This window comes from Dicentrarchus labrax, unplaced genomic scaffold (assembly GCF_905237075.1).
Source record: "Dicentrarchus labrax unplaced genomic scaffold, dlabrax2021, whole genome shotgun sequence".
NCBI lineage: Eukaryota > Metazoa > Chordata > Actinopteri > Moronidae > Dicentrarchus > Dicentrarchus labrax.
Window position 1 is genome coordinate 7,529,179 of NW_026136717.1, and position 12,153 is coordinate 7,541,331.

The window sequence follows — 12,153 nt, forward strand, 5'->3', positions numbered from 1 at the left end:
ATAAAGACTGTTGTATTTCCAAAAATACTAATTTATTTGGAGGGTACAATAAAAATAAAAATTGTGAATTTCCCCTTGGGGATGAATAAAGTATCTATCTATCTATCTATCTATCTATCTATCTATCTATCTATCTATCTATCTATCTATCTATCTATCTATCTATCTATCTAATAGAGTTAGTTTGCCAACAGTAAAAACATCCTGCTGTCCCAAACTTTACCAAATTGCATTGAATAATATATTATCATTTGTATTACACAGTGTCACAGAATAGCGTTTAAACTATATAGAAATTAATCTAATACATTAGCATTACATATATAATTTAACATAAGGGTAAATAAATAAATAAATGTACCTTCATCAGTTTATTGGGGTGCTTTCAAATAAAACACATGTATTTTTTTGATAATTGGCAATTAATTATAGCAATTATTAAAATAATACATTTTAAGAATCTTTAAGAAGCGAGTTCTTCATATCCTCTGAGCTGTGAGATATATAAGCACTGATATCTGATATCTAATATCCTTACTATTAAGTTAACAAGCCCATCATTTTATAAAATGAGCCCAACAGTCAAATGAATGAATTCCTTCTCATATCAGGCAAATTAATAAAAACAAGCTTGGATACTGTAAAACCTTGAGGTTATGTATGTGCCTGCTTTAGAAGAGATTCAGCTGTACAAACAGTCAAAGAATAGCACCTTTCTACCTTAGGTTACATAATGTCCTGCTGAGAACCGGTAAAAGCTGCTGGCTGCAGTCTGGGGGGCTTGGTTATTCATTTCCTGGCAGAGACAATTTGCGAAATCCCCCGCACGTGAGGGAGGAGCAACATTTAGTCTTAAATTGGTCATTCAGCCCCGACTGGTTCCTGTCCCAGAACATCTCTTCCCATTCATTCACTGTGATGAGTTCATGGGCTGTCGAAAATATTAGGTTAAGTTAAAGACTTACTTGGCAATAAACCTGATTCTGATTCTGTAGTTTTATCATTCACAGTAAGTTGTATGTTAAAGGGAAAATGTAGTTTTATGGCACTTATTGAAAACCCGTTTAGTCAGTAATTACAGACAGTGAAACAGATTGAGGGTAAAACCTTCCCTAACATGTTGGATGTGCATTTGTTTTGTTCATTCTTTTCATTTTAATTCATTTTTGTCTCTCCTCTTAAACACAGCAGCCACTTGAAAACCCAAACACCAAAACACAGCTTCAATCGTGTTTTAAACCCAATTAGTTATACATATACCCAGTTGAAAATGAAACTACAGGTACTACACGTAAAGGCAGCACAGCTCCGGCACACTTACCCTGCAACGGGTCAGTTTAAAATAAAGAGAAACTGAAAGCAGTCGCAGCATCATGTTGCATCACTCCCTAATGCCAAACCTCCTGCGCAAAAAAGCTCTCACACAGCCCGCCTGAGAGTTTCACTCCCTGCCACACATTTACAGACTCAACTGGTCACCAAGCACACTTCAGTTTGCACCACGAACAGTACAGCACTGCCCGTGGAGGAGCCTGGACTCTTTTTCTGTCGTCCAGAGTCAATCAGAGTTCAACCGGAGGCTGCAGGCAGGAGCGCCAACTTCAGGGTTTGGATGGGAGAGGCTCTACCTGTGCGGATGATCCGAGCTGGGTGAAGGTTCATCCTGCTGGTGGACAGTCGGTCGGCCAGCCAAGACTGATGCGGAGGGAAGAGATGTCTCCGTTATTCATGGACACCGGGTACGAACCCAACAGCCCCGGCTCAGTATCAGCTGAGGAGAGCCACAGCAACACCGCTGGATCGGTAAGTTCTCCTGATCAATCAGTCAATCAGAATCCATCTAATCAAAATAGACTATAACATAGACACAATGATGGATAGAAGTGTTGGGTTACTGTAATGCCACGAGGAAAACTATACTAAAAGTATCATGTCACATGTAAATATTAATAAATATTAGAATAAAATGCTGTTATGGGACAATCACCCAATCTAACTATTATTTATTGTGTCTCTAAAATCAATCAAAACTGAGCGCCTCAGATACAGTCTAAGTCGCTATAATGGCACAATGAGTAACATTATATATAATGTATTATATATATTAAAGGGCTTTCCCATTAAAAATCTGTCAGCAGACACATACCACATACTGTCATTACAAAGCCTGCAGCTCAGCTCCAGCTGGGGACATTGACTGGATGCCATTCCCCCAAAGTGTGGTTTTCCATTAACTCTCAACTGTCCAGAGTGGAATAAAATAAAAAAAATGCCCCAAAATACTGGAATACATTTAATGAATCACCCAACAGTGGTGTGAAAAGACTGAAAAGACAAAAAAAAAAGTGCATTTTATTTCACAAACATTTCTTTCTACCTCATAATACATATTTAGCACAACTTATCATGGCTGTTAATTGTTACTTGGCTTCAGCCCACACTTTAATTCCCACTGCAAGCACAGACTGATGTACAGTATGTGCACTTCATTCCACTGCATCTAATGTCTTTAAAAGAAAACAAAAATCTCTAAAAACTCTGCCAATGGATACACTTTCAGTAGTTTAGCTGGGAGGAATGCACTTCTTGTCTGATGACATCTGGCAGACATTTAGATGAATATGATGTTATCTTGTTTTTAGTGCCAATGACCTGGGATAAATGTTTAATATAGACAAAATAATGAGTGCTTCCTGTCTCATTTGGGTCCATTTGATGAAGAGTCAAACACAGTGATGGGAGTAATTGTTAGATGCAGCCACATTGAAAGCCTCTCAGGGCATGATAGGAAATCAGTCAGGAACGCGACAATTTACCTTCACACCTGAACCTCACTTGTCAACTTGACTTTGCTCCTGATGATAACATCACGCGCTACAACAACTTCCTGCTTTATTAGAGACAGAGAACACTTGTAATTTCATGTGATAATTCGCTCACATGACATTGTGAACCACGAAACCTTTCAAAACATCACACAGAAATACATAAATGTCTGCCTTAAAAACGAGGCAGTAGGGGCTACCACAAGAGAAGTATTCACTTGACATGCACAGACTCAGTGTGTACTATTCTAATACTAAAAGCGTGTGTCTGTTGCACTAATCCTTACAGGAGAGAGAGGGAGAGGGACAACAGACGGGAAAGAGAGGGACAAAAAGACAAGAAAAGAACAGAGACGCTGCGAGGAAGACCCGGAGAAAACAAACAGAGAGAGCGGACGAACTTCATGAGGTTCAGAACATTCATTCCTTATCTTTGTTCTCCCCTGTGCTTCCCTCTGTTACTTTCTATCTCTCTTTCAAACACGCACACACACAGGCTGTGTGACTAGTGGTGTGTGTGTCTTGTGTAATCTGTCAGCATGCTCGTAGCCGTTTCTTGTAAATACTCAGCTTTAGAAGAAGGGCTTTCACTCCCTCTGCTTTGCCCTTCCCATTGGCCCTCCCTTTCCTCACTGTGCCCCCTCCTTCATATACACACACACACACACCCAACACACACACACAACACTCCTGCCTCTGTTTTATTATTTTCTTTTCCAAGGGGCAAATTCCACAGGTGGTGTAACACAGAGGTGCACACACACATTATGGGCTTTCTGAAGCACAGAGTAATTTTCCCAATTGGATTTAATGAAGCGAAAGGTGCCCTGCCTCAGAAACTTAATAATGTGTCTATTGAAAACTATTCAGGGATGTATTTCATGTGAAATCCCCCAAGAATTCCTCTGAGAAAGCAGGAGGTGATGCACTTCTTTTAAAGGAGACCTATCTGTGTGTGTTATGTTAATGTTACCATGTTGGCTGATTATATTAAGCATGACCAAAGTTTCAAATAATGAGGTAAGCGGAAGAAAAATTTTTTCCTGTGAATGCGTAGGCAATGTTTCCAACGTTTTTCCAGACTTTCGCAACAAGTACATTTTTTTGTATGGTCGTCTGCTCCAGGAACGCGCCCACAGAGTACAGTACCCATCCACTCGCCCAGTCCGTCTGTCTGTCAGTTATGCGACCGCTCTGCTCAGGTCTACTCCTCAGTATGACTCGCAGAAAGTGCTTTTTCGGTTGTGAAGGAATGTCTGATGTCCTCCAGATGCTCTGCCTCAATATTTAGCGATTTACAGTTTCCTGATAGACAGACAGCTGTACTAACTGGAGCTGCCGTTAGCTCAGTTAGCCGTGCAGTTAGCCATCCTGTTAGCTGCCCGGACTGGCAGCTCGGAGCACTGGCTCTCGGGTTCTTAACAAGTTGTATCTCATTGGTTTAATCCGCACAAAAGCTCGTAGAAACGACAAGTTGTTCTTTACACACAACCCCCTGTAGAATCAGAATCAGAATCAGAATCAGAAGTAGGTTTTTACACCTATGATGAATGTGACTTGGTGCATAAAAAATACAAATATACAAATCACACAAAAATCACACAGAAAAATAAAGTACTTTTAAAATATAAATAAATAAGCTAAGAAAGAAAGAAAAAAGCATGTTATTCAGTGAGGTTTACATGTGCTGGTTGGTGGATTTTGTTGCCATTTTAGCAACCTGTTTCCCTGTTTCCAGTCTTTATGCTAAGCTGAGTTAATCATCTCCTGGCTGTTGCTATATATTTAGCGTACAGCTATGAAACTGTTTCCGATCTTCTCATCCAACTCTTGGCAAGAAATAAGTGCATCGTCCCAAAAGAAAAAAAAGTTGAGATGGTCTTTGGCAACACAGAGCTCAGTGGTCAGCACTGGCAGATTACACAAGACAGAAAAGCAATTCTGAAAATGAAGAAGTGGAGAAATTCACTTGAAATGGGTGGTGTTCATTGATTATCGATTGCCATATTAAAATGTCCTTTCTAACAGGTTTCTGTGCAGCTAAACAACTCATTTGTTTGTCAGTGGTGCCAATAATAATGCATTTTCTTGTCTGAATGACTGAATATAATAAAGGCTAAAATCTGATATTCATAGATCTGTCATATGATTGATCACTGACAGAATACATCTCGATAGACACACGTAAAGTGTGATAAATTACTCTCATTATGATGATGGGAAAGAGTTGACTGTGCTGCACCTTCCTGCGGTTGAAGACGTTGCTCTTTGACGCCACTTACAGTTTGCCTTATTGTCCTCCTAAAAACCAGGTTTAACAAGTAGTTAAACCTGGTTGGACAAGTGTGTGTTTACTGGATTTATGAATGGGCGGGTGTTGTTTGTATGTTTCGTGTAGAAGGAGTCCAGACTTTCACTTTCTCTCTCTCTTTCTCTTTCTGTTCTGCTCTCTGTGTGTCCTTCATGTTCATTTTGAAGAAGCATTGGTGGAAGCTCCCCACACCACTTTGACTTACCAAAAATACAGAGCCGGTGTCAGCAGTTCACGGTGAAGTCAAGGGTCAGCACACGTGGCTCACAACTGTGTAGCACTGCTTCTTTGACTTTAACTCTGTGACCTTAAGAAGAATATAGTAGAAATGTGATCTTACTGAAGGAAAAAGCTATTCTTCTGAGTGTCATTCAAGTCTGGAATTGCAGTCACTGGTGAATACTAGCTGTTATGGAAGTGTTTGTCTTGGTTTTTTAAGGGTTTTTAGCCAAATTTAGATTCTTTATTTGTCACATTAAACTTACCTGATCTGCAGGAAACCCTCTCCTTTTGTGCTGAACTTGCAGGACTGCCACTAAAGAGCAATATTTCAGTTCTCCTTTGAGGTTCTGACGTGGTCGCACATTATCTGGTCTACTGGCTGCTGGGTGGGATGTGATTGGCTTTATTATTTTTCTTTTGATGTATGTCTTTAATCTGCTTTTATGGCTGATGAGTGCCACTCTCAGGGGTAATAAAGATATACCTGAAGTGAACTATTTGTCATTTATGATCCTCTTTTCCTTTTTTTAAATCTTCACTCTATTTTACTGCCCTCTTATCTTATCTCTGTTCTTCTCCTTAGGAGCTCCAGGGTCTGGAGCGATCAAATTCAGCCCTTCACAAGGAGATTGCCTCATTGCAAAAAGACCTCCAACTCTACACAGCAGCTCTGGAGCGCCACAAGCCTTTCTGCTGCCTCAAAGACTCTGCATCCAGCTCCAGCTCAACAACCTGCCTCTCGGGTTCCCCCTCAGCTGGCTGTCAGACCCCCTCCAGCCCTCCTCGAGTACCTCCTCAGGCCTCAAGCTCCTCTCATGCTGCTGCCCCTTCACTCTCTACCTCCCTAACCTCCAGCCTGGGTCCTCAAACCCTTGACTGTGTGGGAGGCACTTGTCTTTCCTCTTCAACTCCTGCTCCAACAACTACAACATTAGCCTCAGCTGCCGGCTTGTCTTCAGAACTCTTCAAGTCCTCCGGGTCTGTAGTCGTTCCTTATTCTGTCTCTTTTTCTACAGTCGCGGCTCCTCACTCTTTGTTTAGTGATGATCCTCCTACTCAAATCACATCAAGGGAGACAAATGTTGCGCCTGTTTGCACCAGCCTCATTTCCAGCACTGTACCCTCCAGCTCTCTCACCGTAGCTGGTCAGCCTCAATCGAGTCAAGGCGCCATCCATGAACGTTCTTCAATGCCAGCAAACGCTTGTTTCTCTACTCTTCACCTTGATGCACTGGATGCCTTTCTTACAGGTTCACCTAATGTAGCGTCCCCTTGCTCCCATTTAGTGGCAGAGAACGCAGGTCTAGTGGCGCAAAGTTGTCCCATGAATGTGCCCCAGCTACACCGAGGTCACTTCAGGGGAAGTCCAATCAATTCAAGTCAGCTGCCCTCTCTTTTACTGCCAGCGCATCAAGATCCTGCTCCTCAGGCCTTCTCAGTGTCCCCACAGGCAAACTTAGCGGCGTCTCCAGCCTCTGCTTTTGCCTTAAAGCCAAGTTATAGTCAACATGTTGCGCCCAATCCTGCGTCTCTGCTTTCCCTGCTCACCGTCCCAAGTCCCCTTAGCATGTCTCAGACTACCTCCAGCAACTTTGATGGACCTCCTTCTCAACCCCTGCCCTCACTGCCACCATTGGGGGATCCCTTAAGAGATCTCTCCCTTTCAGAACTCCTAGACGTCAATGATTGGATACTACAATGAGTGGGACTAGTAACCAGTAGCACTACATGCCACATTGTAAAGAAAGACCTGTTAAATTGTGTCAAAATGGACATATATTATATGTATATTTATATATGTGTACATTTTCAGTGTTGTTCCAAATGGCAGCCGAGGCTTCTTACGATTGAGATCTTCTGAAAGAACTGCAACACAACTTATTAAAAGTGAAAATACAATGCTAAGGGACATCCGTCTTGACATCAGAACATGATTGAATGAATCCAAACACATGTCTGGGCTGTTGCTCATATTCAGCTTTCAGTGTAGTACATTTAAAACGGCCTAGCTGAGGTTTTTTACTCCTTGACTACAGCTGCTAAAATCTCTAAATTAGCTGGGTAACAGGCCAAAACTCAATAAATATAATACTACTGCAATAAATGAGCTACTTATAGATGAAATGTGAACCAACTATGCAATGAAATCCAGCAGCATAGTTTTTCTTCTTTTGCACCAGAGACACTGAGAAACTGACTTTTGAAACATTGACGTGTAATTTTAGATAGGGTGGAGTGCTCACTTCCTTGCAACTTCAACGAAATGTCATTAGGAGAAATTTCCATCTGTGCCTCATCTGAGCCACAGTGTGAACTTATGAATCGTCAGACAGCCCTGGCCTTGCTGCCGGAAAATGTTTTTCAACCCCTTTTCTTTTTAACTAGTTTAAAATCAGACACACACACGTCTCACATATTTTGCTGCTACTGATCATTTATTTATGTATTGCAATATTTGACACCAGCAAAAGTCAGTTGATCTGATGTTTTTTTTTAAGCTACAACTTTCCTTTCATTTCCTATGATAAAACTATCTCTTTTCTTTCCCTTCAAATAATAGAACTGCATTATTTCTACTTACTGTAATTATGCTCCTACATGATCCATTGTTAATTTTTTATCTTTTAGGCTTTGCTTGCGGGGAAAAAATGCTCCAATGTCTCCAAAGAGACTAAATGAATGTCTCTTGGGTTTATTTGATTCACTGCAAACAGTAAATAGATTGGACAACTGTATTATTTATCTGTCTTATGTACCTGTATCAAGGTGCACATTCCCAAATAAAAGTGTGCTTAACTGAACAAACACAGAGGGCCAATAGAGGCTCACAGCCCCCTAGTGGTTAAATCCAACCATGGCTGCATGGACAATTTATGTGCCAACTCGAGACCCATATTGGCAGTTACTGCGTGATCAAATCCAGCCAGATGTATGCATGAGATCATGTGGTTTTGGATTACCTTGGGATAATGTTTTACAGGCAGAGCTGTTTTAACAGGCAGTAACACTGACGGCTGGCCCGCATTGATCTGTGAGGGAGGGAAACAGTAAGCAGCAGGAGGAGGTGATGAGGTTGTCAGGCACCGATTCATTAGGGATGATGATAGTGACGGGGTCATCAAACACCCGTGTGGGGCTAAACCTATGATAAAAATGTTTGTATAATTAATAATTCTCTTACTGTGCTCATTTGTAGTGAGTCAAATGAGAGAAATCCCTGTAGCTGACAGTAAGTCGGGGCTGCTCAAACCTGTTGTTACTGTTACTGGTACTGCTGTAAGGAAATGAAAAGTGGACAGTAATTAGTTGGGAGATGTAGTTGAGTTTCTGCACATTGATTGTATTAATTTGACGATTTTGGTTTTTCAAATGATTATTTACATAGATTGCTGTGCTTTATACACACTATGTTTGTAGATATATAGAAAATATATGAGGGTTTACACCATATAGAGGTTTCTGATGTAGTGTGAGTTATGACCATGTTGTATTTATCATGCAGTAGATTAATATATTTATGCTATAATGCTAGTTGAAAAAGAAAACCTAATTATAAATAAATAAAAATATTATAACATGTTTATTTCACTTTTGTTCACTTTACAATTATCTTCTATCTGTAATATAATAATTTAATATAATATATAGTTACAAGTTGAATTTGTTGGCAATAAAACACACCTTGGATCAGTTCAGTACACTCAGATGTTTTGGTGCTATAAAGCCTTATTTGGTCTAGTATGACAAGTAGCTTCTGGTGGCTAATGTTAGCAAACTTTAGATAGATGTTGCTGTATTATTGACATTACTGACTGCAGACTTTCTGAATCTTCTCCACTTATTCAACTGTTAAACTACATTTTAGAGTTTTAACATTAATGTTATGCAGCCACAAGTGACATCACTGAAAAAGTTTTGATTTAATAGAAAATACACTGCTGTTAATGGGACATCAGTATTGCAGACGGCCGATCCACCACTATATTATTAAAAATTAAGCCAAAATATCACGGATACGGCTGCCGCCATCTTGCTCTGGTGACACCATTTGGAGCCAGAGTCAGCGCTGTAGTGCTCGGGGTTGCAGCAGAGGTATGGGCAGGACTGAGCTGTTAAATAATTCATTAAAACCAAACTTGAGCATACATCAGTGTGTTAAGAAGTACTTTGAATGACAGAAACCATGTTTGTGAAATACAAATTTGATGTTAACTTTGATTTTTTTTGCTTGGCCCACTAACACAGAGGAGGTGGGGTTAATGACCTACACTGGAGCCAGCCAGCAGGGGGCGATCCATATGTTTTGGCTTTACTTTTGGGGAGCTGTCATATCGTCCATCTTTATATACAGCCAGTGGTCCACACTGAAGTTCTGTTGAGTGGATTGAACTTGTGTACACACATTCACTGTCTCCAGAGGATGAATCCTGCTGACTTTTCTTTTAGGTTGGTATGAGTTTTATTGTGAAACGTCTGATCAACTGCCATGAAATTATCAGGAAGATGTTGAATAACTTTTTCCGTGGCGTTTCCTCTTATGCCATCATCTGATGACATCTTTCCCCACAGTGCCTTCTACAGCCTCACAGAGCTGTGAGCACGACTGGAGACAGATTATACAGCCTACTGTTAGAATTTAGGCAAATGTTACCAGATTGAATATATATTTGAGAGGATGTTTTGATGGATTAGCCCACAGCCATTGAGTGCTGTTTACCTCAGTGCTCTTCTAACTGGTCATTGTCTTTAACCGACCAGTATTAACAGCCTCCGGTGATAACAAACAAGGAGCAGACCAGCAGCGCTCTCAGCCACTTACCGGACTGCCGGTCCCCCCGGTGTTTTTCCCAGAAGGCAACCGGCTGAGCTCATCTGCGACATAACACTGAAGAAGGGGGAGGAGGAGAGGAAAGGGGCGCAGGCGCGTGGTATTACGCACGCCCTTGTACTGGATATGAGATTATAAGGCTGGAGTGTGTTAATGGTCAGAGGAGCAGTACGGAGGCTTCAAGGCTGGCACACCAGCAACACACACACACACACACACACACACATCCACCGCCAGCCAAGGTGTGACTTTGACAGGGAGATGAAAGCGCGTGGATAATTGCGCTTTTGTGTGCGCGAGCGTGTGTGCGCGCGCGATAGACTGAGTCAGAGAGACAAAGTGGCTTAGTGAGGAGAAGAACAATGGATGGGACTTGATCCTCAAAGCCCACTACAACACCGCGCACAAACAACACACACACACACACACACACACACACACACACACGCGCGCGTGCGCTCACCTCAAATAGGAAGCGAGGAAAAATGGGGAGAGGGAGGGGGGAGGAGTGGGGGGAGTCAGACAGAAGCACCGATGAGCGTCAAAGCGGCGCGCTGCTGGAGGACATAGGAGCGAATATTTCATGGCCGCGTGGAACCGCAGCCAGAGGTTCGCCAGAGGTGGTGCAGTGAGAGCCGAGGAGCGCGAGCCACTCATGACGCATCTGTTTAAAATGAACCGGGTTTAAGAGGCAAAGCGGTGCCACATAAATAAAAGCAAATAAATAAATAAATCCATCCTATAGCGTCATCCGCAGTGAGGAGCCTCGTTCCTCTCTCTCCTTGCACCACCTTTAGGCTGAGGAACCAGCGGCAAGGCAGACACAGTGACATGAGTTAGCATCCGGTCACAGCTTTCACAATAAAACTCTTATTATTGCGCCTGACTTGTGGCAAGTAAGAAAGGCACTCACTAAACCTTTACTCCTTTGTTTAGCTCTCTCTCTCTCTCTCTTTTACAGAGAATATGATTCCTATGGGAGATCCAGGTTTGTTATTTTATCACTCCAGCAGGTTAACGTTAATGTTAGCAGGAGATAATCTTAGATCTTTGGCATGGGCGCTGGAAGTAGGGTTGCTGAGGGTGCTGCAGTACCCCCTAAATAAGGCATAATGAAAACCATTAGTTCATAAAATTGTTTAAACCTATAATGACTATCTCAGGTTTCTGGAGGTATACGTACACACTGGTATGTATGGCAGGAAAGTGGTTTTACTTTGTTTTCCTTCCGTTTTATTCTCTAAAAAGTTAAGTTTTGTGTGTAAAAGTTACAATTTGTGTAAAATATTAATAACTATTAAATATGCTATACATTATATTATATATTAATTAAGATCTCCTGCAACAAACCTTTCCCTGTTAGGAACTAAACTAAGTAGACTTAACTGTCCCTTTAAATAAAAGCCATTTGGTTCAGGTGTTATGTTGATGAATGGTTAAATGCTGTTAGATGCAGAAACTGCCTTGAGGTTGTGTAGAAATGAACCACTGGACAATTAAAATAAATAATTTTCATTCCACAGAAATCGTTCATGGCCCGAAGTGCTTCAGTTTGAATTCTAGAGATCAGTGTTGATACAGCTAGTGTTTCAGGTGGGAGACTGTCCACCTCCTTTCTTTGATGTTGACGTGCAAGCCAGCACCTCGCTTTAAAAGATGTGTGTTTTCATTCAGCTCTTAAGAAATCTTGTTATGTCAGTAAGCCTCATACTGCAGGCCAAAGTTTACCAATCTAAGCATACTGAGATACTTTAAGCTTATACCCAAAAAAGCCTAGAGGAATGAGAGAGAAAATTCCTGGACAGAGTGCTTAGGTACTGTTTTTTGCCTACATTTAGTCCCTTTCTAATTCACATTCACTGTTAGTGGAAGAATGTTCACAACACTTGAGTTATAGTTTTACAAGTAGCAGGAATATCTATTGATCCAGGCTTATAGGTAAATGTTTGACATTGCCTGTTGTATTT

General features: G+C 41.3%; 1 protein-coding gene across 2 annotated transcripts; it reads left to right on the plus strand.

The window, feature by feature from the left end:
• Positions 1-1,367: 1,367 nt before the first annotated feature.
• batf2 (basic leucine zipper ATF-like transcription factor 2) lies at positions 1,368-8,939 on the plus strand. 2 transcript variants are annotated; one of them, XM_051428940.1, is made up of 3 exons: positions 1,372-1,803; positions 3,115-3,234; positions 5,942-8,939. In XM_051428940.1, exons 1-3 carry the CDS (start codon positions 1,699-1,701, stop codon positions 7,058-7,060), a joined length of 1,344 nt encoding a protein of 447 aa, XP_051284900.1. In that variant the 5' UTR covers positions 1,372-1,698; the 3' UTR covers positions 7,061-8,939. The 2 variants fall into 2 exon arrangements, with proteins under 2 accessions (XP_051284901.1, XP_051284900.1); XM_051428941.1 differs by lacking the exon at positions 3,115-3,234 and having other exon boundaries at positions 1,368-1,803.
• Positions 8,940-12,153: the final 3,214 nt, after the last annotated feature.